The 26151-nt window shown below is 37.1% G+C and overlaps 1 protein-coding gene across 1 annotated transcript in view; it reads left to right on the top strand.

The window, feature by feature from the left end:
• Positions 1 to 22764, top strand: part of GABRA1 (gamma-aminobutyric acid type A receptor subunit alpha1) — a 35563-nt gene extending 12799 nt beyond the window's left edge. Inside the window, exons 3-9 of the mRNA XM_063413463.1 lie at positions 689 to 756; positions 4809 to 5029; positions 6604 to 6686; positions 11127 to 11270; positions 15361 to 15513; positions 18056 to 18258; positions 22456 to 22764. Of these exons, the coding sequence (XP_063269533.1) occupies positions 689 to 756; positions 4809 to 5029; positions 6604 to 6686; positions 11127 to 11270; positions 15361 to 15513; positions 18056 to 18258; positions 22456 to 22764 (1181 nt within the window). The remainder of the gene's footprint in view (positions 1 to 688; positions 757 to 4808; positions 5030 to 6603; positions 6687 to 11126; positions 11271 to 15360; positions 15514 to 18055; positions 18259 to 22455) is intronic.
• The last annotated feature ends 3387 nt before the right edge of the window (positions 22765 to 26151 follow it).

Below are 26151 nucleotides of genomic sequence, written 5' to 3'. Positions count from 1 at the left end.
ATCTGTTATATACATGTTACATATTTCTGAAGTATTGTTTGTACTAATCTATCAGTTGGGCTTGTAGGACTGGAGAGCTCACTTTCAGAAAACATTTACACAGAGGGATTCAGTAGGGAAGTTTAGCTGATGTTTATTTGGAGAAGTTTTAGCTCCTTTTTGTTTATTGAAGTAAAGGGTAATACCACTCATACCAATAAAGTATATTCATGTTTGTATACACCATCATGTATTCTCTCTCTTTTTTTCTGTGTTCTTGGTCTCAATACAAACTACATAACTCACAAGCCCAGGGTTAATTATTAGAGACCTTATTTTAGCTTGCCCAGAAACTGAGTACCCAATGAGATTATAGAGTATTGTGTACAATATTCAGCACTGGTTATTGTGTCAGACAAGAAGATTTATCACTCAAAGAATGAAAAGATTCCCACAACAGTGGAACTGCAGCTGCTGTACTGTTACATCTCAAAAAGTTCTGTGGAAAAACTGTAATGAAAAAACTGTTGCTGACAATATTGACTGTGAAATTACTTCTACAGCAAATTCTCAGGATTGTATTGCAGAGCAATTTCAGAATGGCTAATCAAAGCCAATAATTTCTCTATTTATTGTGAGAATTGGTAGTGGTTAGATCTAATGAAGGCTCTTTATAGATACTCACTGTCCTAATTTCCTGCTTCATCAGAGCGTGTAACTGAAGTGAAGACTGACATCTTCGTCACCAGTTTTGGGCCTGTTTCAGACCATGATATGGTAAGTGATGGCCTATATTCCTACAGCAGTCATTTTCTCTTGTCTTTTTAATTTGAGGATGAAAGATCTGTGCAATAACTTATTTACCCTTTTAAGGCTGGTCTTTCTTTAAGCCCTTGATCTGAAAATGCCAGCAGCTTTTATGTGCTGCCATTCCTGCTGCTGTGACTGCATTTAAGTGTCCAGAAATTAGAAGCCTCAGTGACTTTAATAACGTGTTTTAACAGACTTTATATTTGCTACATAATATATTATGAAATGCATTATGGTTTGGATCCATATTCTTCTGAGAGTGATTGCTTAGGTCCTCGCTGGCACATCACTGATCCAATTTGCCAAGAAAGATCATCATCTTAAAATGCAATTAACACTTATGCCTATGGTGTGACATCTGTACAGTCTAACCTGTATTTTTATATTAAAAGCTACTGATCAATGGAAAGTGACTTTCCTAGATCTTGGCTGCTAAAAAGAGAAGATTAATGAGAGAATTGGTGTCACTTCTTTATGGAATGAATATTAAAATCAAATTGCCAGATAACTGCAGGGAGTGGAGATGTTCAGAAGACTGAATGAAGATGTTGTGAGCCCTGGTCTTAAGAGATACTAAGAGTTGTGTAGAAATATGGATAAGGTACTTAAAATTTTGCATATAAATGAGGTTGGCACAAGTATGTTGCTATTGAGAGGGGTAAAGCCTGGTCTGCAGCCTCCAGTATCTGCTGGGTGCTGTATTAGGATGAATGCTAGAAACAGCGTCATTAATTTAAATGAAGAAATCAAAGCAGTTCAGACTTGTAGCTGGCTACATTTAGGTAAATACATTTACCAAAAGAAAGATTAAATAATAATAAAAAAAGAAACTAATAAGTAGAGGAAAGGAAAGGAAACAATTTGCATTTCTGACTACAAAATTGTCAACTGCCTAATTTGAACTAAAAATGTAGACAGGCCTTAAACACCCGATTCTTACAAGTTTCTGACTTCTCAAAACAATGTTAAGGAATGGAAAACCAGGAAAATTAACTTTTACAAGACAATTTCTAAGTGAACTTTCTGAAAAGACACCATTTTTTGATTGCTTGCACAAGAACTTACAAAACTACAGTCAAATTTATAATTGCAACCAATGCCATGAGACCCATACCATGTTGACTCTAGTTTTTCAGTTAGTTAAATAGGAGAAAGAATTCATCATCCTCTTATTAAAATGTGTGACCAAGAAACACAGAGGCAGGTGTTCATATATTTTGAAAACTAAAGAATTCACAGAAAAGTATTTAGTGTAAAACTCCTACTCACCTCCCATAAAAAGTAATGTGTGTGCAGCCTACTCATGTTAAACCTTTTCTTGAGGTGTGAAATGAGAGAGAGAAAAATGGAAGAGTTGGGCAGAATACAGAGTTTATATTAATTCACTGTGCTCTTTGCAGGTTTTCAGGCATGTTCATGTGGTGAATTGAACTGAACAGATATTTGGCTATTCTCATACAAACTGTCATTTCTGTGAATTTTTTTGGTGTCTATTATTTGGAATAAGAAGCATTTCAAAATTAACTTTTTCATAAAAACAGATTTTTTTTCCTAATAAACCTTCACTCCCAGTTTTTCTGTACCAAAAGCTTTTCAGGAATGATTATCTGTCTTACTATCTTCCTGTACAGAACCTGATGTAGACCACAGAGTGGTCTGCCCTCTGAATAAACAATCTCCAGGGAGGTTAGGAAAGTAAATTAGAGAACATTTAAGTCAAAGTGCTATAAATATTCAATACCATATAATTTATTCAAAATGCAGATAGGAATCTTCTTTTTTTAACCTGCACACTGCGGAATGAAGAGTCTCAGCTGTGGAGAATTTATTCCAAATTCCACCTCACTCCTATATCTGCACATAGGCCACTGCTATTGTTCACAGTCTGGAGCAAATCCTCCTGCTCCCGTGTTCTGTGCCCCCCTGCTGTAGGAGAGGGCTCTGATCAGAGTATCTGATGGCTCTGCTCTAAAGATCAGCTGTCTGTCAGGATTCATTTGAGGAGAATTATGTACATGCTTAAGAGGGTAGTGAAAGCTGAAGAGCTGAGATATCTTGGCCAAAATTAATTCACTCCATATGGTACGATGACCTGGGATAAGGAAAGATTCAGTCTGTGCCAGGCATGACCTGTCAGCTACTTTTTAATTGAATTTTATCTTACGCTGTCAGGACCCTTATCAAATCCTTCTGACTCCTTGTCCTTTCCCAGCAAATGAACTTTGTGTTTGTATGAAGTGAAAAACCAGACTCTCTTCTCTCAACCTGTACCACCTCCCACTCACCCCCTTTGCAGCTGGAAGAGAAAAAGGGAATGGCTTACATGAAATTATGTCACTTTCTAGGCATGTCTTTTACCTTTCCCATGTGTGTAGGAGGAAATTTTCTTTGGTCCTAGTAAAGCATTGAGGAAATCCAAAATTTTAATGATGGATACTGTCTTTTACACCTCCTTCTCTCCTACTCTGCTGCACAGGTGGGACAAGATTTTGTCACAATTCAACCTAAGGCCTTGACCCAGCAAAATTCTGAAGCAAGTAATTGGTTACAAGTGCAAACTTTCACTGAAGCTGAATAAACTCAGGCTTCAGCAGTTCACTGAGCAAGTGATTAAAAAAAATGGAAATACAACTAAGTATGCAGCCAAATGATTCACAGGTCTGGGATATAAATAAAATAAAATTAAATTAAAAAATCCAGCAAACTAACCCAAAATTAGAACACCCCACGTAACTACATTTCCATGTCAACAAAAATTTATTCAGGCATTTCATACCCTGAAAGCAGGAAAAACACACATCAGTAAGAGTCACCACTCTTTCTTGCTAATAGTTGCACAAGGAATAAACAGCTCAAAAATGCTTATGTTGTAGGGAGTGTTGTTAAAAAGGAAAAACACAAATCTAAAGGAATTTTCTGGGGAGACATTTTGCATGCTCCTTCCCAAATGTTTCTCTTTTGTAACATGTTTGTCAGGACAGCTCTTTTCCTAATACCTCTGTGTGCCTTCACACACAGGAGTTCTCTCTGTTTCAGGGTTTGGCATCTCCATTTGCAGATCTCAGCAAAGGTTCCATTTCTCAGCCAAAAGAGTCTCATTCAGAGTAATTCAGAACCACATTTGGATAATTGCTTTTGATGTTTATCACACTATCAAAGATGGAAGGGGCAGGATAATTCCATATTGCACTGTCCATGTGAGGATGGAATTTTTCTCTAGGAAAACCTGTACTATACTGCACTCACAGTTTTTCACATTTTCAACCCACATAGACCTCTATTTTATGTATAATTTTCCAACATATCTTTCTTACTTTCACCCTCTCCCTCTTGCTTCCTGTTGCTTTGTCACAAATAATTCTTTCATTTTATAGGGAGTGTTGGTTTTTTAGTTTTCCCCATGTCCACTGAGTCAGCCACTGCCTCTCTGCCCCACTGGCCCAGTCCCTGTGGAATCAGACTGTGACAAACCCTTGGCCCAAAGGTGTCAGCCTGTGCTCTTTGTAGTCAAATCATTTAGCCCAATGAACCAGCCCACATCTCATCAATCAGACCACACAGGTTCAGTGAATTGTGAACTTTCTGCAGGTTGATTACATGTTTATGCTAACGAGACATTTAGAACAAAAGGCTGTAGTGAGACCCTGTCTCACAAGGCTTATTTCACTCTGACACACATCTCCTGTGCCATGCACACTGGCCATCTATTTGCAGCTTCAAATTACAGTTCAGGTGGGAAAAGGGTGAATTATATTGTTTCTATTTTATTATATCTACTCGTGGGCAACTTTTGAAATACTTCCTGATATTTATTCTGTTGAAAACAGTAATGATGTTGTGACTGTTTAATAACCAGCTTCAGCTACATTGTAAGTAATACAGAAAAGAAACATTCTGATAATGGCTAATTTCATTAATAGTCATCTTGCTTCTAGGGAATGGTAAGAACATAATTTTCAAGTTCTTATATTGCAACATGTGACATCATCAGTGTTTCCCTTTCTTCTGAATTAATGTAGGAATACACTATAGATGTATTTTTCCGCCAAAGCTGGAAAGATGAGAGGTTAAAATTCAAAGGACCTATGACTGTTCTCCGGTTAAATAACTTAATGGCCAGCAAAATTTGGACGCCTGATACCTTTTTCCACAATGGAAAGAAGTCAGTGGCTCATAACATGACAATGCCAAATAAACTATTACGAATTACAGAGGATGGGACGTTGCTATACACAATGAGGTGAGCCCTAAAATATTACATCCTTCATTTAGTTTTACAGTTTAACTTGTGAAAGCATATATATTCCAGATATGAAACTGGTTCCTTTTTGAGCATAATTTGATTCCTGCTTAATAATCATTTTCAACATAGGTGTTGGGATGATGGGCAAACTGAGCTGTTTGCAGTGTTTATTTTTCCTGTCCTGCTGTGCTACCTCTACACTCCCTGGATACACCATAATGCTTGATTTTAAAAAGCTTCTGACAGTATTAGGAATCCATCAGTTTGCAGAGGATCTTAATTTGGCTTTGCTTTCAAGGATGTCATCAGCAAGTGCAATAAAGCCTGAAAGTTTAATATAATCTGTACTCCTAAATTGTGTGCAAGGGTCTTTAATCTTTGGATCCTATAGAAAGCAGATTCTAAGAACTAATGGATACACACAGAATTCATTGACCATTCTTAATATTTCTTGTGCTTGGGATTATAAACCATGACAGCATAAAAATAGACATTTCATTTTCCATTGATTAAAGCATTTGGAAAGTTAGGAGAAAAATTATTTTTGTGCTGCCAGCATTCATTGGAAATTTATTATTCTCTTCATGGATAACTGAACTTTAGCTGTCCAGTTGTTAGAGGAGTTAAATAAATCCTTTTGAAATAATGATGATATACAGTCATACGAACATTCTGGATTAAAAAACTACAAATTAAAAAATGAAAAAAGGGTATATTGTCTCTATAGAGCTGCACATCCCCCCTTTATGGATTCCATGGAACCAAAACAAGGTATAAAGGGATTCTGTTGACTTCGTGTTAAGATTGATAACTTAGTACATAGCTGAACACTGAGTTTTCTTTAAAAACTTTTCAAGATGTTTTAAAAATCAGTACAAGTGTTTGGAGAAAACAAATTCTCCAGGCATTTGGGATGTTCAAATTATTGTGCAAATCTTTCAGGACTGGCTAGACTGAATTGTCTTGCCTGGTAGCTGCACAAGTCCAGGTCAATTTTTCTTGTTTTTCTAAATGCTCAGCTGTTAGAGATTTAATCCACAGGAACACTATCTTGGCAGCACATTGTTCACGTGTGTCTCTTCTTTTGTTCATAACAATTTCTATTTCCTCACCTTTGCAAGTGCCTTAATGCAATCTTCAGCCTACTCTTCAAGTATTACTGTTCATTCTCTGCTGATGTGTGGTATGGGACTGTTTCTAGTTCATTTAATCTCTTTTATTGAGAAACATGTTTGCACTCAAGCTGATAGCAATGAAATGATTTCAGCAGATGTCTGAGCATCCAGAGTGGGCCAATTTAATGATGGCAGCAAGGAAGAAATTGCAGGTGCTAATAGATTTTAATCCTCACATCAAACTGGAAGCCTGAGCATGCCTCTGATGTACCATGAGGAAGGGCAGAGGGGCAGAGCAGTTGCACCCTCAGCCAGACAATTCAGGTCCAGTTGTAACTGCTAATTAATCACATAACAGATATTGTGCTGTACTTATGCTATGTCTTAATAGAATTCTATTTGCTATTTCTATGAAACTAGAATAAATGTGTCCTTTTGCTCATTAATCCATTATAGATTGACTGTGAGAGCAGAATGTCCAATGCATTTAGAAGACTTTCCTATGGATGCACATGCTTGCCCCTTGAAATTTGGAAGCTGTAAGTTTATTTTAAATTGAGGCTTCTCCCATTTTTAGGCCACCTTAAAGGAGTATTTTGCAACTGAGAAAACCTCAAGGTTTTAATCTTGTGTATCTTTCGTGTCGTTGTCAGGGTTGTATCTTTATTCTTTTATATATATACATATATATATATATATATGACCTCTTCTATGTGTCTTAAATATCCTAAAATGTGATGCCTGGACATTCACAAAAGATGAAAATGACGGTGCTCTAAATATCTAGGCAAGTAGTTTGTCACATAGAAAATGTTGTTAATCTTAGGGTTGCTTTGTTTTGTTAAAACCCAGAATCAGTCCTAAAGAAAAGCAATACGTGCCATGGATAACTGAATTGCTTTGGGTGGAAACAATTTCGCTACTGCAGTCTTGGTATGTTTAGATCAGCATTTTCCCTAGGATTAGAAGATACTCATGGAACACTTCTGGAAGTGAAAAGTCTCATAAATCTCCAAATAAAGTCCTACACTTGCAGCATACATAGCCTTAGATGAGAGAACATAACAGACAAAGTAATGTAATTGAAATCAGTGCAATAACTGATAAAGCTATTGGTAAGTTGAGAATTTTCCCCAAAACTTCAATTTGAATAGCAACCAACCTGATATTTAACTAAACATAATATTTTTAGAAATATAATATAAAGAAAGAAAGAGAAGATGTAATTTATTCTAGTTCATTTAACACAAAAAAAAGAAGTAAAAATATATGGAAGATGTTATAGTGTACAAACTATTTCCTCAATGGCTAGTTTTTTCTAACAGAATGGGTCGTTTCTCTGATAATGGTTACTTAGTGGCTTGATCAATTTTAGAAGTCAACAAAGAGAAACCCCAATTCATTATTCACATGGTACCCGACAGAGATAATTTCCTTCGGGCTCAACAGTTCCATGTTTGCCATGAGACAGCACTGATGTTTTGTCTTTAAAGAGCTGCTAATCTCCTAGATAAGGCTTGGAGAACAAAAAGCTCATACAACCTTGAAGTACAGCTGACAAGAACAGTTTACTCCTTGAATGTTAAGTTTTCTTAGAGAACACTTCCAATAAATCTTTCCAAATATCTTGTGAAGCAGAGTGGAAGCTTTACTCCAGTTTATAACAGGACAGATACTGCAGTGGGTTCTTGATGAATAAGAGATCTGTGCACCCGAGATCCCAGTGAGGTCAGGAGTGGCTGCAGGATGGAATTTCTTTGGATGTGCTCATTAAAGGGTCCCTGCAGGCATCGTGCTGGAACTGCAAGGCAGGGAGAAGGCTAATCCTGAAAAAAACCCTGCTAATGACAATTTAAACCAGGAACAGTTTGCCAACAAATTTTACTGACTAGACTGAATTTTATAGACTCGACAAGACACCGATCACCACATCTGTGCATCACTGAACCATGGCCCAAACACCAGACCTTCCCCAGTATGAACAATATTTCCCATTCTTTTCCTACCCTGAGTTCTTTCTGGCTCACTGTGCCCCAGATTAATGTACTCTTCATTCACAAAGTGCATGGCTTTCCAGACTACTGAGGACTTTGCCTCAGTTAAATGACTAAGATTTGCAGAAATTACTAAATAAAAGGGATAGATAATGTGGGTTTTCATGGAAGTCCAGAGCCACACCAGAGGGCAAAAAACAAGACCGCAGAAAAACATGCAAGTGTATCTGCATCTAAATTGCTTTTTTTATCCTTTAAAAATATTTCATGATGTGTGTAATTTCCTTAATTGAACAAAAAATCACTGATATTTCTGATAGAAAGGCCATTTCTTACACCACTCAAAGGCAATCACCAACATTCAAATCTCAGAGTACAGCTGTGGACTGTCATGTTTTACAGAGGGGTTTGTTTGTTTGTTTGTTTGTTGGTTTTTTTTGTTTTTGGTTTTTTTTTTTTTTTTTTTGTCATTTGAACACTAATGTTCTATAGTAGCTGTCCCAAACTTCATTCACCCACTAAATTCAGGCCAGCTCCTAATCTGAGATCCTCACAGGAAGGAGTTCCTTCTGTAACATGGTTTTATTGCAAACAACGCATGAAGAATTCACTGTTGAAAACAGCCCTTAAATCTGGATCTCTCCCTTCCTTCTCATCAGATCATATGCCATAATTATCAAGCTACAGATTTCTCTCAATATTTCGTTATTGATATAAATAGAAATGTCTCCAACAGGAGAAATGGCTGGACCCAAGCAAGTTATGAAAGTGGGACTCACTGCTATACATAAAAAAAGAACAGATCTTATAATTAATTGCCACTTTTTAAGTGAGAATCATATTTAAATACATTTGGGACATTTTTGTCAAACTAAAGCAATTAATTATAATCATCTTAATGGACTGGAAAATTTACTAGAAAATGCATTTAATTGTCACAAAAGCCATGCTTAAAGTGCAGACTACAATCTAACACTCAGCTCCCCAAGGTAGTGTTTGCCTAGCTCCATTTGTTTTAGATTAAATTGGATAAGAGGTTTTTTATGTCCTCCACTGTTACTCATCACTTGTTGGAGGTGGATTCCTAAAAGCCTCACAGTGAAGGAGCTGCACATCTCCTGTGGACTCTGCCCATACTGTAGGGACCAATAAATGTTTGACCCAGCTGCAAGGCTAAAGTGATTTGCCCAAGAGCAGCTTAAACTAGAGGTTATTCCAGTGTAAATTCAATGTGACAAATGCTAAAGAAATTCTGGAACAACAAAACGCCATATGCTGGCAAAACAAAATCAGAAAGGCAGATGCTCTCCTCAGCTCTTACCATGAGCATCTGATTGTCAGTTTAAAAGTGAGGCCACTCTGGAAACCAGCAGAGGTGGGAGCAGATGCTGCATTGCTGCTTTTGCCACACGAGTTGGAAGCTGAGAGGGGCAGCTGAATCGAGCACCAAATCTGGCAGCTCATTTCTAGCACTGCCCAGTGCACCCCCTTCCCTCTAAAGCAATCCAGTCATTCTCAGTAGCTCAGAAAAGCACTCCTCTCTCTTCCAAGCTATTCTCATATTCCAGAACAAATGCTTGAAAAGTAATTTTATTACTGTCTTTATGTAACTAGATTAGCATGTCAATTTCTGTGTTTACTGTGGCCATTATTTTTAAAGTCAGAATTATTAAGATGTAGATTTGCTTTTGCCTTTGACTCCAAAAACGTACTCCGAGATATGTTACAATGTTTAGTGTAGCCTGAGGACAAAAGCACCCTTTAGCTTCAATAATGCAGAATCAAATGCCATGCAATTAATTTACCAGCACATCCTATCCGACCAACTCTTCAATTACTAGCTGTTATCTCTTACACTGATAAGGTAAAATTGCTAACTCACAAATGAGGTCAAGTGAATCAGAGTCCTCCCTTTCCCTTCCTGCTTGTCAGTCTGAAAAAATGGAAGTTCTCATCCTGTAGGTAGAATCCTACTGTCATTTTGGATGTCCTAAGATCTCCCAGGCTGCCTTTGGTGGGTGCAAGCTCGATGCAGGTTGTGGCCACCCCTTCCTTCCATTCATGCCTTGGACACTCTTTAGGTGTAAAGGATGACACGAGATGCCTCTGTGTGGTCAGTGAGCTCCCACCCAGCTCTGAGTGAGAGCTGCCAGATCCAGGCTGCACAAAATGACTGCAGAATTTTACTAAGGAATTAGGATTAGAAGTATTTATGTGTAGCTCGATTCTGGCAAGAACATAAATAGCAGCACAAAGCCCCTCAATGGCACGTGTAGATGCTGCTGAATTATCTGTGTAACACACCAGACTGCTGGGGCTTGGAGAGCCCACAGTACTTTTCTTTTGCCTTGCTCCAAACTCCAGTCTTCAGTGTGAGGACTATTCAGAAATAACCACAGGGGGAAAAAAAAAGTAATTGTGATTTAAACTCACTCTCTCCTAGGCAGCCTCAGAAATATCTGCTAGGCCCATTTTACAGCAAGGACAGTGTGATGGGGGCATGAGCAAATGGGAGCTGGAGCCAGGCTGAGGATGAGAAGATCACTGAAGCCACTCTAAGAAGGACTTAGAGAGGCCCAGACAACATCACACTATGAAAAATTGAAAAGTGGGGGGCTTATCCTTTTTTTATAATAGCTAAACATTAGAAAAAGTGTTGGTGTTCTTGCATGCTCATGAAATTCCACTTCTCACTCTCACTTCTTTACATAGGCAGAAAATGTATGAGAAAAATATTTTCATGCTATAGAGGACCAACCTTAATCCAGCCCTACAGCAGATATCTAGCTCTTTTGTCAATTGTAAATCCATTAATTTTGTCAATTAAATCAATTGTACTCCCTATAGACAAATCCCAGTAAGATGTGTGTTTCCACAGATAAAGAGAATTAAATATTCAAACTGCTGCTCAAAACATTGTTCTGACAAAGCCATAAGGCAACAGAAAGTGCAAGGCTTAAATGCAGTGTATTTCTTTTACATTAGATGCTTACACCAGAGCAGAGGTTGTGTATGAGTGGACGAGGGAGCCAGCCAGGTCCGTGGTTGTGGCTGAAGACGGCTCCCGACTGAACCAGTACGACCTGCTTGGACAAACTGTGGACTCTGGGATTGTGCAGTCCAGTACAGGTCTGTGAAAAGCTTTTTGGAACTGTGATATTTAACTGTCAGGACGTAATTCAGAGCAGGATTAAAAAATACAAAGATGTGAGGGGTAAATTATAAGATATGTACTTCAGATTGGGAAAACATGACTCTGAAAAGATAAAACATCCTGTGATTATTTTCCTACTTCAACTGGTGGTAAAAGTATTTGAACAATTAAAAAGCTTCCTACAGTGTCAGATCTAGCCAGAAAAAACAATAATTTATGTAAACACGAAGCACTCCTCATGTTCTCATATTATCTGCTTACTATATAGGCTGATAAAAACAGCATAACAATGTGAATCCTCAAAGATCATATTTCTGGAGGAAGTGAAGTTCCTAAAAGCAAGTATATTGTCTCTGAAGGAAGTATTTAGAGAATGAAAAACCTGTCATCAAACTCAAAACCATCTGAACCCTCCAAACATGATTTCCTTTAATGCTGGCACCAGCTTTAACTCCAAAAGTTTAATGAGATGCAGAACTTCAGCTGATATTTATAGTATGATATACCCATAACCTTGAAGCTGCCTACAGCCCCTTTTTAACTTTGCAGTGCTTGTTTCAAGATGTAAATTTTTAAAAGTTTATTTTCTAATAATTCAGGTGATCTAAATGCAAAAAACACCTGAGCACTGGGCATGAACAAGAACTCTGTTGACCAAATTTTTGGTCAAAGGACCAAAAGCAGCACTGCTTTAGATGAAGTTGTATTGCCTTGGATACACCCAACATTGTGACTTAGAGACAAGTCCACTTATAACTGCATAAAGCAAATTCCCTAATGTGTTGTTGTTAAAGTCAATGAACATCTAAGGGAAAGTGAGTCACTTTAAGGCGAACTGTAATTTGTGTCTGAATTTTTTATTTAGCTTGTTAAAATATATTCATATGCTCTATTAAGCCAAGAAAAGCTCTCACAGACAAGTTTCTAGGTTACTGCTTGGAAGCTTCTGTTCAGCTGATATAAAAGTCAGTGGGATGGCAATAACAGGAACTTTGTAAAGGAACAGCATCAACACAACTGCTCCCATTGCTGAGCACAGAGGTGTGCAACAAGCAGGTGAAAAGGGGAGAACTCTTGACCTTCCCACAGATGGAAATGTTGCTTTTCTGCAGCCAGTAATTCATCCAAACTGCCCTTTGCTGGAAAGTCAATGGGATTTGAGGGGAACTGCAGGGATCTCAGCTCCTGGTTCTCCCAGAGAGACCTGGGCAGCCTTTGCTCCCTGCTGGCTGCACTGGCTCCAAGGGCAGCAGGATGATCAGAAAAGACTCATGAGGGAACATAACTAACCCAAACAGAAATGCAGACATGGTTCATTAGATAGCAATGTGAGGAGCATGCTATAAACTGTTAAGAAGGGCTGAGAAGAAATTTTCAAACAGAACTGAAACGTAAGTTTACAATTTCTTCATGCATTTCCATGGAGAAGCAAACTGTTTTGGCCATGCTATTTCAAAGCTTTGAATTCTGCCTCATTTTTCTACCTGAGGAAACTCTTTACCATTGCTATCTATAAAGTTAAATACAGTATAATTAATACATAAAATATGCTGAGATGAAGATAATGTGTTCTAGATGTTGAAAAACAGTTATGAAGAACTAAATGGAATAGTTACCAAAACTAAAAACAATCCCATGACAGAATCTTTTTAGTAATTACAAATTTATAATCCTCTTTAAGTAATACCTGATAAGAACACACAGTTGTATAAGAAACATATTTATTGCTTGCAAATTCAATGTCTCAAAGGAAAATTCTTCATTAATTGCCTTGGAAAGAAAAATGCTTTGCTCTCCCCACACTAAAGGTGAGGATCAGGAGTGGTTAATAATCCCTCTTCTCCCTCTTGAGGTGGGTGGGCAGGTAGCCTCAACAGCATCTTCCAGCATGTCTTTGTCCAATGATCACCTCTGGTTTAATATATTTAATACGTCATGAAAGTTATGAAATTCCTCCCTGCTCTCAGAGTCATGGACAGTGACTCATCTTACAAAAAGACGAAAGGAATCGAAGTCAATCTTCCCTTAAGAGTTCTCAACACACCTTTATTAGGCCAAAGAAAAGAAAGTTCTTTTGCAGCTGATTCTGTGGCTCATTAGAGCAATCTACAACATCTTGGGCAAATTCAAGATGATATTCATAGTTGTGTGGAATGTGTATTGCAATGCTTTCAGAGTGGAATCACAGAGGAATTGGAAAGCTGAGAGTGATCAGCAGCTGTCATAAATGTGGCAATGCTACTCAATTAAAGAAAGCCATAAAATATGGAAAGGTGAAGGTGCAGTAAATAACTGGAGTGCTTTCATGTCCTGCAGTCATTTCAATCAATCAATCAATCAATCAATCTTATCAAACATCTACTATCTTTTAATAAGTGACTGCCCAGTAAGTGCAGTGCATTGCTACTGTAGAAGAACTCAAGGACGTGGTTTTGCCTTGTAACTGGAGTGCAGAGCATTATTCCAGAGCTCTGCTTTGCCTGAGTCACTCCTCCCAGCACTGCCTTTATCTGACTCCCAGCTCAGACCTGCTGCAGTGCTTAACAGATGAGAGTAATCCCTGTCTTTTTAATTGCCTTTATGCTTTGGATCTTGTTCCCATTTTCCAGAGGTTAAAAATACTTTGATAATTTAGGCAGCTAAATAAAGCTTCAGAGTACAGTGGTGTGTTCACTCTGTATTCTTAGCTTGCCATCTACAATCACTGAATTAATTCTGACATACCGTTGTGCACATTCTATATCTGATTGCATTAAAATAGTTTCCCATGTCATATTTTAAGTAGATAAAATTAAATTATTGGCTCTCCTAGCTAAGACTGGCACCTTTTGTAAGATCATAATCTCTGGTAGAGAGGACAAGGAGGTTGTTTCAGTGAAAGTTAAAGAAAGGTGAGCAAAATTCAAGTAATAATTCCCACTATACTAGACACTCCTATTTTTAAAATAAAAAATTCTTGTATATCCTTTGCTTTACCTCTCAATTTAAAATTTATTCTCTTTTCTCCCTTTGCTACTGTCTTTTATACTGAAAGAGTATTGTCACATCCTATAAATAAGCTTTCCTTGGGGTTAGAAATTGAGCAAGATTGCTCAAATGAATGTTCTTCTGGACTCTGCATTACAGAAATGGGCATTTGACATGCTCTGTGCATAAGCAGTCAATGTCTAGACACAGTTTTTCAATCAAGCTTAAGCTTTTCCTGTGCAAGAGCAGTATTCTCTTTCCAGCTGCCTACATTTTAAAATAGAGCTACAGTCATTTCACATGTCATCTCTGATCTAGACAGAAGTTTCCATTCAGTTACGTGTCTACTTCCTTCATTCCTAAGATGTTTATTGCATAAGAAGAATCAGTCTACTCAAAAAAAAAAAAAAAAAAAACAACCCAAAAAACAATAGGTTTTTCAGTCTTTGGAGAATATATTGTTTTCCAAAATCCATTTTAAATTATATAAATAATAATCTGAAAATGAGCATTATTTGCTCTGCTGGCAAGAAAGGTTTATGGAATGACATTAGTGTATTAGAATATTAAATATATTTGTATTTATTTTTAAAATTATAAATAAAAATATTTATATATTAAAACCAATTAATTTTCATTGCATTTGGAGTACCCAGATCATACAATTTTGTAGCTCTAAAAGCATTAGTGCTAATGAAAATATTGTGTGTTATTCTTGAAATAATCATTTGTTTCAGGAAAGAATAATAATTTGCTAAGGCACTAAATTAGCAGAACAGGGACACTTCAGAGTACATAAAGCACTGACAGAAGTAATGCAAACACCATCACCTCAGCAATTACATCTTAAGCTTGGCCTCAGCAGAGATGAAAATATGTAAATATTTTAATTAGCATTTCCCAGAAAGATCTAGTTTTGTATTATTAGGGAAAATTTTAAAAACCCACCAGGTTTACTAAGTGTTTTCTTCAGAGCTGATTTTGATTTGAGGACTTCTGTTTTATAATAGCTATGAATGTAATGAAAAAATACTTCCTATAAAGACCTCTGATGTGTGTATTTATAAAAGCTTTAATGTTCTTTTTCCCTGGTTTCAGGGGAATATGTGGTTATGACTACACATTTCCATTTGAAGAGGAAGATTGGTTACTTTGTCATCCAGACCTACCTGCCGTGCATCATGACAGTGATCCTGTCACAGGTGTCCTTCTGGCTCAACAGAGAATCTGTCCCAGCAAGAACTGTCTTTGGTAAGCAGGACCTGTAAACCTCCTGGCAAGCATGAGGCAATTGGGTTTCAGAAATGTTATGAAATCATGTTCAGAAATGGTAAAAGCAGTTATGTGTAACATGGTGTGTAAGAACACTGTGAGCCTGGACACGTTGCAGCACACAAGAGAGAGCAAATTTCATTTTGAAGATATAGGTCCAAAGCTTTTAAACTGATTTTGAACTGATTGTAAAAAGAGACATGAAAATACCTCAAGCCATCCTTTACCATCTGAATTTGCCAGAACAATCAGGTTATGAATAAAACATCTCTGACAACGGCAATAACGTTAATCATGGGATTATCAAAAAGGCTTTAATCAATGGGTATCCATCATTTGACATCATTAGGCCCTCTGAAAATTTTTATTTTATTTTTTTTCCCTTAATCCCTTTTACAGGCTACTGTTGAGATCAGCAACAATTTATTGTGCTTACAGCAGTGAATAAATGCACTCAAGGAATGCAGTGACAAGGCCATCTAAAAGACTCTCAAGTTTATACAGCTGGTCCCTAGAGTTTAACCACTGCTTGCAAATGCTTATCTTAAAAACCTTATATTCTTTCATATTCTTTGGCGATATTAACCCAAGTCAAGTGAATACTAGGGAGAAAAAAAAAAAAAAAAAAAAAAGTGCAATGAATTTTCATCTAGGAAAGCTAGAAGCTGAGATTTCTGCTAGTGCCCTTGGTGAGATCCAGCTGGGACTGCTGAACACGTTTGGCAGGAGGTAGAGGCACCCCCAGCCAAGCTGGCTTTGACACTCCTTTTGCTGCCTCAAGGCACTGCAAGGGCAGAATGCTTTGGGCCTGCTGGCTTTGCCAAAGAGAATTAACCCATTTATGCTGGACGTGGCAGAGCCAGAGAGTCACTGCTGAGAAATGCAGCCTCTGAAGCCCTTGTTGAACAAGATCTATTTTCATGGATCTTTTCTTGCACCCTTCACAGCTGTGCTTTAGTTTCCCAATTTCTCTGGAAATCAGTCACAACTTGCATAGCCTTAGACCTCGTGAGCCAAGCAGTGGCTTTCTGCTGCTATACAGATGTGCATTTACAGAACAGTGGTTTAGATTACAGTATAATCAAATTTGATTTACATAATACTGTTTAGCAACTAAAATTAATTCTGAATTTTTAACATCATCTTTGCTGAGAACTACTCTACTGAGGAATTTTATGGTCAAAGCTTTTGAAATTCTAACTCCTTTTGCACATACCAATTAAAAAGAAATGTCTGCTCATCAGTTTGAAAAGCTGTACTTCACTGTCACTAGATGGAGAACAGAATTTCCTGTCTTAATGGATAATATCGAATATTGCACAACTTTCGAACTGCTATCTTCACGGGCTCAAGAACCCGCAAATTTCTCATTTTCCTTTTAGAAAACAGTTATTTAGGAAATACTCTTGTGTTTACTCCATCATTTTGTATCAAGATAGCTTTTCATTTCAAAATGGCAGTGAAACGCTTTCAGAACATCTTGCATGAATGCATATACACACAGGAGCACAACTTTCATCTTTTAGCCCACTTAGTACCAGAGATAATAAAAGTTATAAATCTTTGTTTTGCTACTGTGTAAGAAAAACATAAGCTCGGTAGTAATAAGTCAAATAAAACATTTGGTTGCATCTCAGGAAAGAAAAATTGCTTCCTCATTAGGCACTAATAATTCAAGCTCTTCACACTACCACGTAAATATGTTGTTCATTAATTGACCTATTTTAGACCACTGTTCATTTGCACTAACACTCAGAGCAGCGAAGATGAGCTCAGCAGACACATTCAAGACATGACAGTGCAGTTGTCAAGGTAACTTGTGGGCATGTGATTTGATGAAATGCCTTGCGTGCACTCGGAGGTTCATTTCCCAAGCAGAGTGAGTTCAGTACAGCTCTGCTTGCTCTCCAGGGCCAGGTAACAGGAAAGGTTCAGCAGTGAGAAGCTCTGATATCAGAAATGCAAATTACATCGTCATTCTTGCATAAAATCTTTGCTATGTTCAGGGTGTCGGTGAATAAAGGGACAGAAATCTGTAAAAACATCGATTCAAAAAAATGAAATAACACACAAATCTTGGTGCCCTTGAATATACCTTTGAAGTATAATAGCCCAAATAAGCAGAAACAAGTTTTTTAGTTTTTTAAGTATCTCAGAACTGCTGCAATAAAGAACTAAAGATGTTAAATTTTTACATCTGTAGTGCAATTTGCAGGGCATGAGTAAAGAACACCAACATCCTTCAAATAACAGGAAGAGTAAAGTAGTTCACAAATCATATTTCCATTCCGACTTAAAAATAGTATTTTCTACTACAAAACCAGCAAAGAATAAAAGCATAAAAAATGTTTTGAAAATCAAGCAGCTCCCACAGAACTTGAAACCTGATACCCCTATTTAGAAACTGAACTCAGGTGGGGAAGTTTGTAAGAACCAGGGGCATAGAAAAGGCTTCCCCACCTATAGCAGCTGGGAAATGAAGCACAAAAACTGGCCTGAAGACACAAACTCTGCTTTTCAGGAGTGACAACGGTGCTGACCATGACTACCCTGAGCATCAGCGCCAGGAACTCCCTGCCCAAGGTGGCCTACGCCACGGCCATGGACTGGTTCATCGCCGTGTGCTACGCCTTCGTCTTCTCGGCGCTCATCGAGTTCGCCACCGTCAACTACTTCACCAAGAGGGGCTACGCCTGGGACGGCAAGAGCGTCGTTCCCGAGAAGGTAACACTGCCCACAGCCACCCAAAACACCCGCCCTGCCACCTGGCCACTCTGGGGAGGGGTGAGCACGTTAAAGGTCTGGTCACTCTGGTCATACTCCGGTCACTCTATGGGAGTGATTTAGTACATTAAAATCTGGTCACTCTGGTCACTCTATGGGAGTGATTTAGTACATTAAAATCTGGTCACTCTAGTCATACTCTGGTCACACTGACATACTTTGGTCACTCTACGGGAGGGGTTTAGCACATTAAAATCTGGTCACTCTGGTCATACTCTGGTCACACTGACATACTTTGGTCACTCTACGGGAGGGGTTTAGCACATTAAAATCTGGTCACTCTGGTCATACTCTGGTCACACTGACATACTTTGGTCACTCTACGGGAGGGGTTTAGCACATTAAAATCTGGTCACTCTGGTCATACTCTGGTCACTCTATGGGAGTGGTTTAGCACATTAAAATCTGGTCACTCTGGTCATTGTCTGGTCACTCTATGGGAGGGGGTTAGCATGTTAAAGGTCTGGTCACTCTGGTCATTCTCTGCTCACTCTATGGGAGTGGTTTAGTACATTAAAATCTGGTCACTCTGGTCATACTCTGGTCATACTCTGGTCATACTCTGGTCACACTGCCATACTCTGGTCACTCTGTGGGAGGGGTTTAGCACGTTAAAGGTCTGGTCACTCTGGTCATTCTCTGTTCACTCTGCTCATACTCTGGTCACTCTGGTCATTCTCTGTTCACTCTGCTCATACTCTGGTCACTCTGGTCATAGTTTGGTCACTCTATGGGAGGGGTTGAGCACATTGAAAGCTGGTCACTCTGTGCTCTGGTCACACTGCTATGCCCAGTCATTCTGTAGGAGAGGGTTTAGCACATTAAACGTTCTTATTATGTAGAGCAGTTATTACTCCAAGAAGTTTCCTCCTCTGTCCACATACAGCATTTCCATGCCACAATTACTTAGACACGTAATATGTAAATTCTACTTCTGACATACTAGGTGATAATGCTATTAACAGGGAAATATTCTACTGAGGTTTTGACTTCTGCAACTGAGCAGAAAAAAAGATGCATGTGTACTATTTTAAAGGAAGACAATTAATTATTTCAGTTTGAACAAGAGAAAATGTGAATGTCTCAGTGTTAATGTAGGAAAGAAAAAGCTTGTGGCTGCAGGATTTGACAGTTCCCAAGGTATAGTGCTCCCCAACATGAAATTCAGCAGGACTGCTCTATCATCATTACCAAATAAATCATCACAGGAGTTCTTTTTTTCCTTTCTTAGCTATAGGAAAAATGTGTTTGTTTAGAAAGAGGAATTGAGAGCTGTGCTGGACTGTGCAATCCTGATTGTCCCTAAATGCACTAGAGGAAACTCACACTGATTCCTTTAGGTCTGGGATCAGACTTGGTGACTTGGTCTGTAAACCAAGGGTGCATCAAGAAATTGTTGAGGACATTTAGGGGCTGAAAGAGAAGTTTCCTGTTTCCTGTGAGTTACCATGTCAGCTGCTTCTGTGATAAAGAGAATTCAGGTGTGAATTAACTTGCTGAACTTCTTATCATGAACATTCACAGACTAGAGATTCAACAGAACAGGTATTTGGAGGAGCAGATGTAACTCACTGGTATGCAAAGATATATTTTTAATTCAGGATTACATGCATATATGTTATTAAGTATATTAGTTGCCTAAGTCAGTGAAAGAGCCTTCCAATTTAAATTAGGGCATTTATACAATGGCAGCTACTATAAAATTATTGCGGAACAAATGAGAGAAGTAACAAAACAAACTTAACAGTAATGAACTGCACAACTGCTGCTGAGTGTTAAGTTTTCAGTAATTGATGATACTTTCACTGAAAATAATTTTTTTGATTCTTTGTTTTCCTGTTTTCGTGACATTTGTCATAAAAATTAACTGCATTGATAAAACTTTAAATATTTATCTTTAAATATCTTTATGTATCTTTAAATATTAAATATTGCCTTGCTAATTTATCCTCCCTTGTAATGTAGTTACTATAATGAGCTGTTTCATTTGTTACAAAGAAAATTACATTCTAAAAAAAACCCCAGCACCGATAAATATTGTTTAAAACACTGGAAGATTTATGGCGTTGTGCTTGCAGGTAAGGGGCTTTATGTGTCATTTGCTGGTACCTGGTTGTGTGAGTTTTCTGCAGGGAGGAAAAACGAGCAAGGCATGCTCACAATGATCAGAGCATCACAGCTTAATCAAATTTAGAGCTCTAATTAGCTGTCATATTGCTTTTTCATGAAGTTGAATTTGACATGAAATATTAAGACCCAGGCTGGTGTCAGGGTTTTCTGTGGATCAGATTTCTAGTGACATTTAAATCTATTTGAAAGGGTTTCCTCTGAGACTTCAGTGAAGCTGCTCTTTGTCTGCTGGATTTATTGCTGCTCACCAGAGTATCTGAATGAGAAGCAAACAGGACTGCCTTCACACTCAGCAACCTTGTTAGCAGCCTCCCTTCCTGGGAGGGGAAAAAATGGACAGACAAAAAACCCCAAAACCAAACAAAACGCAAAAAGCCAAAACCAAACAACAAAAAAGAACAAAACTAACAACAAAAACAAACAAACAAAAACCCTGTCATGGCTTTTTTGTTGGAATATTTTTTGAACTTGTTTGTTCCAAAGATTTGAAACATTTTCTTGGCCTGAATCTAAGAATTTTGTTGCCATGAAGTAAAGAAATCTAGCTGAGTCATTAGGTGAACCCCTTTCCTTACTAAGTAGCATAATTTCACCATTTGAGCCTACATTGCTTTCCAGCATGGGGCTCTAAGCTGTTCCTCCAAGCATCTCCCCACTTGCCCTCAGGCTTTTTCAGCTTTGTTTCCTGTACCCGTGTGTGCAGCAGAAGTCTGCCCACTCCCTGAAATGTTCACTCCTTGAACAAGAATTTTTTATCAAAACTCCATTATTAGGGGGTCAAAGTGGCCTTTAACCTATAGTTGATCTGTCATTAAAAGTCCTGTGACCACATTAAAATATTGCCTCCCTGGGACAGCTGCTCCTTGGAAACAGAGAATTGTGTTTGCTGTCTTGTGAAATGACATAATAGATCAAATTCCAGATATTTTCTCTTCAGCCATATCTTCCCCCATCCCAAGAGGATAAAAGGGACAACATTTGCCTTTTCTTTTAGTGGCAAATACTGCCTGAAGCTTTTTCTAATCCTGTTGGAATTGGTTTTCACTATATGTTTTGTTGTTGGGTTTTTTTCCTCATAATTGGAGGAATTCTTACACCTTTTTAACGACCCACTACAATCTCTCTTCTGTATTTATCCTTGGGCAGTGACTGAAGAAAGGGTTTGGTCTGCCAGAGACTGGGACAGTTGAATTCTAACTGGTATACCCAGATGTCAAAATTTAATTTTTTCCTACAACTAGATCCCAAAAATAGAATACTAGAAAATATAAGGACCTAGGGATAAAGCAAGTTTAAATAAGCTCAATAAGTCCTCCTCCCCTAAAAGATATTCAATATATTCTTGCTTTAGCAATATAAGTAGGTGGATGAAAAAGTCATACAGACATTAAAGTCTTTGCATATGGAATGCCATTTCAGCCATTATGATCCAATTTCAAGATTCAAACAAGAAAATTAAGTTCCTAATCCATAATGCATGTGCCTTTGGTGTAAATCTTTAGAGAGTAGAATACTGACAGCTTTGCATCTTATTGAATAAACCACAACTTTAGTGCATGGTTACATGATAATTTAGTGTGTATAAATTATGTTAAAACTCTTCATATCACAATATTTGTCTCAGTGCTGGAAGGCTACATTAAGAATTCAGCATCTTGTAAGTTTTTATCCTGACCAAGGGAAGCAGTTGTTTGTGGGAATATCAAACTGTGAGTGGTTGATCACTGCTGATTATCTTTAGAGGTGATTTTGCCAGGGAGCCTAGCTGTCATTATTTCTATCTGTCGTCTAATTTGGTTTAACTAATACAAGTAATACAAATGGATGATTTTGTCTTTTTGTCACCTAAATATTTTGCATGAGTTTTATATCCAGAACTAACTTCTCTCTTACAGCTTATTACACTTTGTGGTAGGAATTCAATTATTTGCAAAATGTTACGATGCTTTTTCATAATTTCCTCTGTTGAGAAGGTACTGAGAATGAAATATTTTCTTCTTCCTTCAGCCAAAGAAAGTGAAGGATCCTCTCATCAAGAAAAACAACACATACACAGCTGCAGCTACGAGCTACACCCCTAATATTGCAAGGGACCCTGGGCTGGCAACCATTGCTAAAAGTGCAACAATTGAGCCCAAAGAAGTTAAGCCAGAAACAAAACCTGCAGAACCCAAGAAAACTTTTAACAGCGTCAGTAAAATTGATCGGCTATCGAGAATAGCCTTCCCACTGCTTTTTGGAATCTTTAATTTAGTCTATTGGGCTACCTATTTAAACAGGGAGCCCCAGCTGAAAGTGCAAACTCCACATCAATAACCTCATTTATTCCTTTAGTTCTGTTTCGTTTTTTGCTCTGGGAATTGCTTCCCTTTTTCACATACAGTAATTCCCATTTGCTTCATTGCCTCTGTCTTAAAGAAAATAAAGGTTTCTTTAGTTAGCAAAAGGTAAAATATATCTGTATATTTAGAAAAAAAAACTGTGTGTGAGAGAGAGAACATTATAAACTATATACTTTGGAAAAGTGATTTTGGAAATAGAAAAGAGTTGTAGAGTAATGGGAGGGAGGAAAAAGAAAAAAAAAGAAACCATTTGTAGCAAGCTTAGTACTGAATATTCCCCAAAGATAGTGTATATGTACATGAAAAAGATATTTTTATTCAGAAGATTGTTAGGGAGGGGGGAGATATTCTTTATGACATTCCTGATGCACATCTTAGACTGTATCATTTATTCAGCCACTGTTTATATCTTTTCAAGGATGTAGAGCTTTCCATTTGCCGAATCCCATAAGATATGTTATTTTCCTAATCCCTTTTCTCTTCTGTGTTCCAAACTACCTGACTTATAATATTAAATAGTCTTTAATGAGAAAGGAAATCTACTCACTCTAGGTACAGTTTGTCACTGTATAGCACATAAGTTCTAATGGTAACAAATGCTTTAATCTGCTCTCTTACTGCAAGCATTAAGTTGTCACTAGGCTAGATTTAAAACCAGTTGCACAACCAAGTGCAGATCCCAAATTTCTACTGTCACCCGTGTAATCCAAACAATTCCTGGATGCTTTAAAGATAGCTTTTACTCATCACTATGTTTTAGAGAGTTGAAACAAAAAAAAAAACAAACAAAATTTTTGCAAGCTCTAGATATGTTGAATGTATTCTTTTATAAAATGATACATTAAAAGAAGCTTTAGACTGAGATTTATGAATAGCAGAAAGATAAAATATAGTATTTAAATAATATCTGTAAATATGCAGCATGAGATTGTACATTTTTTTACTTTTTTAAAGTTGTGTTCTTAAAACATTGTGTAGGATTCACCTCTTAGCTCTTAATATGTTGTTAAATGCTCAATAAAACATATTTAGAGCCTGAATTAAAGGAAAAAAATAAATCAGCGGTACTGGAAAGCCTACAAAAATAAATAAGCAGAAAGTGCTTGGAATTTATTCCATTTGTAAAGTGGTTAAGTGTACAGCAGCTTGCAATTTGACAATGTCATCCAATGTATACTATTAGATTAATGACTGGTCTGCTCAGGTCATGCATAAACACTAAAGTATGGGACTATATTTGGTAGGTAAAAATGGTGAAATATTTGTTAAGACAGAAGTTCATCTGTATATTACTGCTATATTTGCTGAAACATAACTGTTACAATAAGCGATGTAATATATGTAGCATTAAATACAAAGAAGTCATACATAAAAGAATGTACAGGAAAATAGATTTTATTGAGTAAACTTACTACATTTCATTTTTACTGTAGCAATATATTTGTAGGAACAATATGTAAGGGCTTTAAATACAAGATGTCCATTTTGCAGGTATTGTGCTCCCTTTAAAAAAATTCTAGTCAGTATCATTACTGCTAACTCTTAGAAATAAACTTTCAGATAAAGTTTTTTCAAAGAGATGGGAAGAATGGTGGATATTTGCAAGAATCAATTAAAAAATGTAATTTATGCTACTGAATGGATTTTAAAACAGTGCTACATGAGCCTCTAGAGAAACAGCTACTGAGAGTCAAGTTTAATAGGCAGTGATTTCTAAACTCTTAATAAATCAAAAAGTTGACAGTCTCCATCTACAAAAGGAAATATTTAATGTTTGATTTAGAAATTTTTTGGTTTTTTTTTAAATAATGCTTCATTGTCTAACATTTAGTCCTGTCTCAACTTGATAAGTTATCTGATTGGATCTTATTTAAAAGGGGATGTTTCATCTCTGGTATCATGTGTAGATATATGTATAGAAAAAAATAAACTATGGCTCTTTAACTTCTGTGTACTTGTTTATCTTGTTATTTTTGGCGTTACACTAGTGTGTTCATTTAGGGCATTTTATCTTTCTAGCAATTCATAGCTACCTTTTGGTCTGCATTTTGCACATTAGATGTGAATATTACTTAACTAGTCTGCTTTTTGCTATGCAATGATTGCATTATATCACCTCTTAGTTAGTCTATGCCAATAGTATTATACTGTATAAACTTGACTGCACAGTTTATCAAAGACAAGGTATTCTCTATGTAGCTTTTTTACAACGCTTTGCTAAACCATGTAATAATAGTAAGTCTTCCTTGAAAATAATGATACACTCTTATAGAGGACAGTTTCTGTTTACTCCTGAGATAATTTTAAAAAAGATGACATTGAATGTTTATTGCACCTCAGTGCAGTGATGTGGCAATAAAACCTAAATCTAATAGAGGTTGTTTATGGCAGAAGCATGTATTGCTTTACAGAGTTTAGCAAAAGCTCTTTATTTTATGTCAGACTGTAATTCTATTATAATAATAAAGCTAAAAATGTTCAATAATGCAAGTGAATGTTTTACTTTGGTTTTCTTTAGTTACTGCCTTTTATGACACATTGCTTCATTAGCTGCTATTCATTCAAAAACTTCATTTCCTTGGATTTGTTAATGAATGCATTTTTAATAGATGTGATTTTCTGTCCAGTGTTTTCCAGGGACAAATATAACAGGAATGTTTCCCAAATCTGATTTGACATTCAGGAAAGATAGTTCCCTCTGTACTGTGTACATCCAGTAAGGCAATTAATTGCATCAGATGAAAAATTGTAGAGGTTTTGTACCACAACATTGACAAATACAAGGTAGGAACAAAATGAAATGCATTTTCTCCCAGATAAAATGGCAGATAAACCAGAGATTGAGAGTAAAAATATGATTGTTTAAGCTAGAGATTTAACTGGTTAATAACCACGTAGATCTAAAAAAGACTGTTAGAAAAGAACCTCAGGCTGGGTAAAACAACATTTCACTTATTTAAATAGTTGTAGGGGTAGATTTCAAACAAGCATATGTATACTTTGAAAGTTTTAGTTTTCAACTCCTCTTTCTTTCCCAAATGAAAAAAAAGGAGAGAGGAAAAGTCATTCCAGTGCATTCAGCCCTCAAACTGTATTGGAAATGATTCTGGAAAGCAAGAATCTGTAGGGATTCTGTAGGATTCTGTTGTGTTCTTCTGTAGGGAGAGACATGCACAGACCTACAGCTTTAGGGGATCCAAAGGGCTGATATAAGTGTATATTTATATATAACAATATTCATAGAGTTCTTAAACATGAGTCCTACAGAAGAATTCTTCAAAATGGAAGGGAAGACTGGAAGGACCCAGATTCTATTAATTTATTATGCTTTCCTCTGTTTTGAATGAGGATAATGCAGTCT

The sequence above is a fragment of the Prinia subflava genome, chromosome 16 (assembly GCF_021018805.1).
Source record: "Prinia subflava isolate CZ2003 ecotype Zambia chromosome 16, Cam_Psub_1.2, whole genome shotgun sequence".
In the NCBI taxonomy this organism is placed as follows: Eukaryota; Metazoa; Chordata; class Aves; order Passeriformes; family Cisticolidae; genus Prinia; species Prinia subflava.
This window is presented reverse-complemented; position numbering and strand designations above follow the sequence as displayed.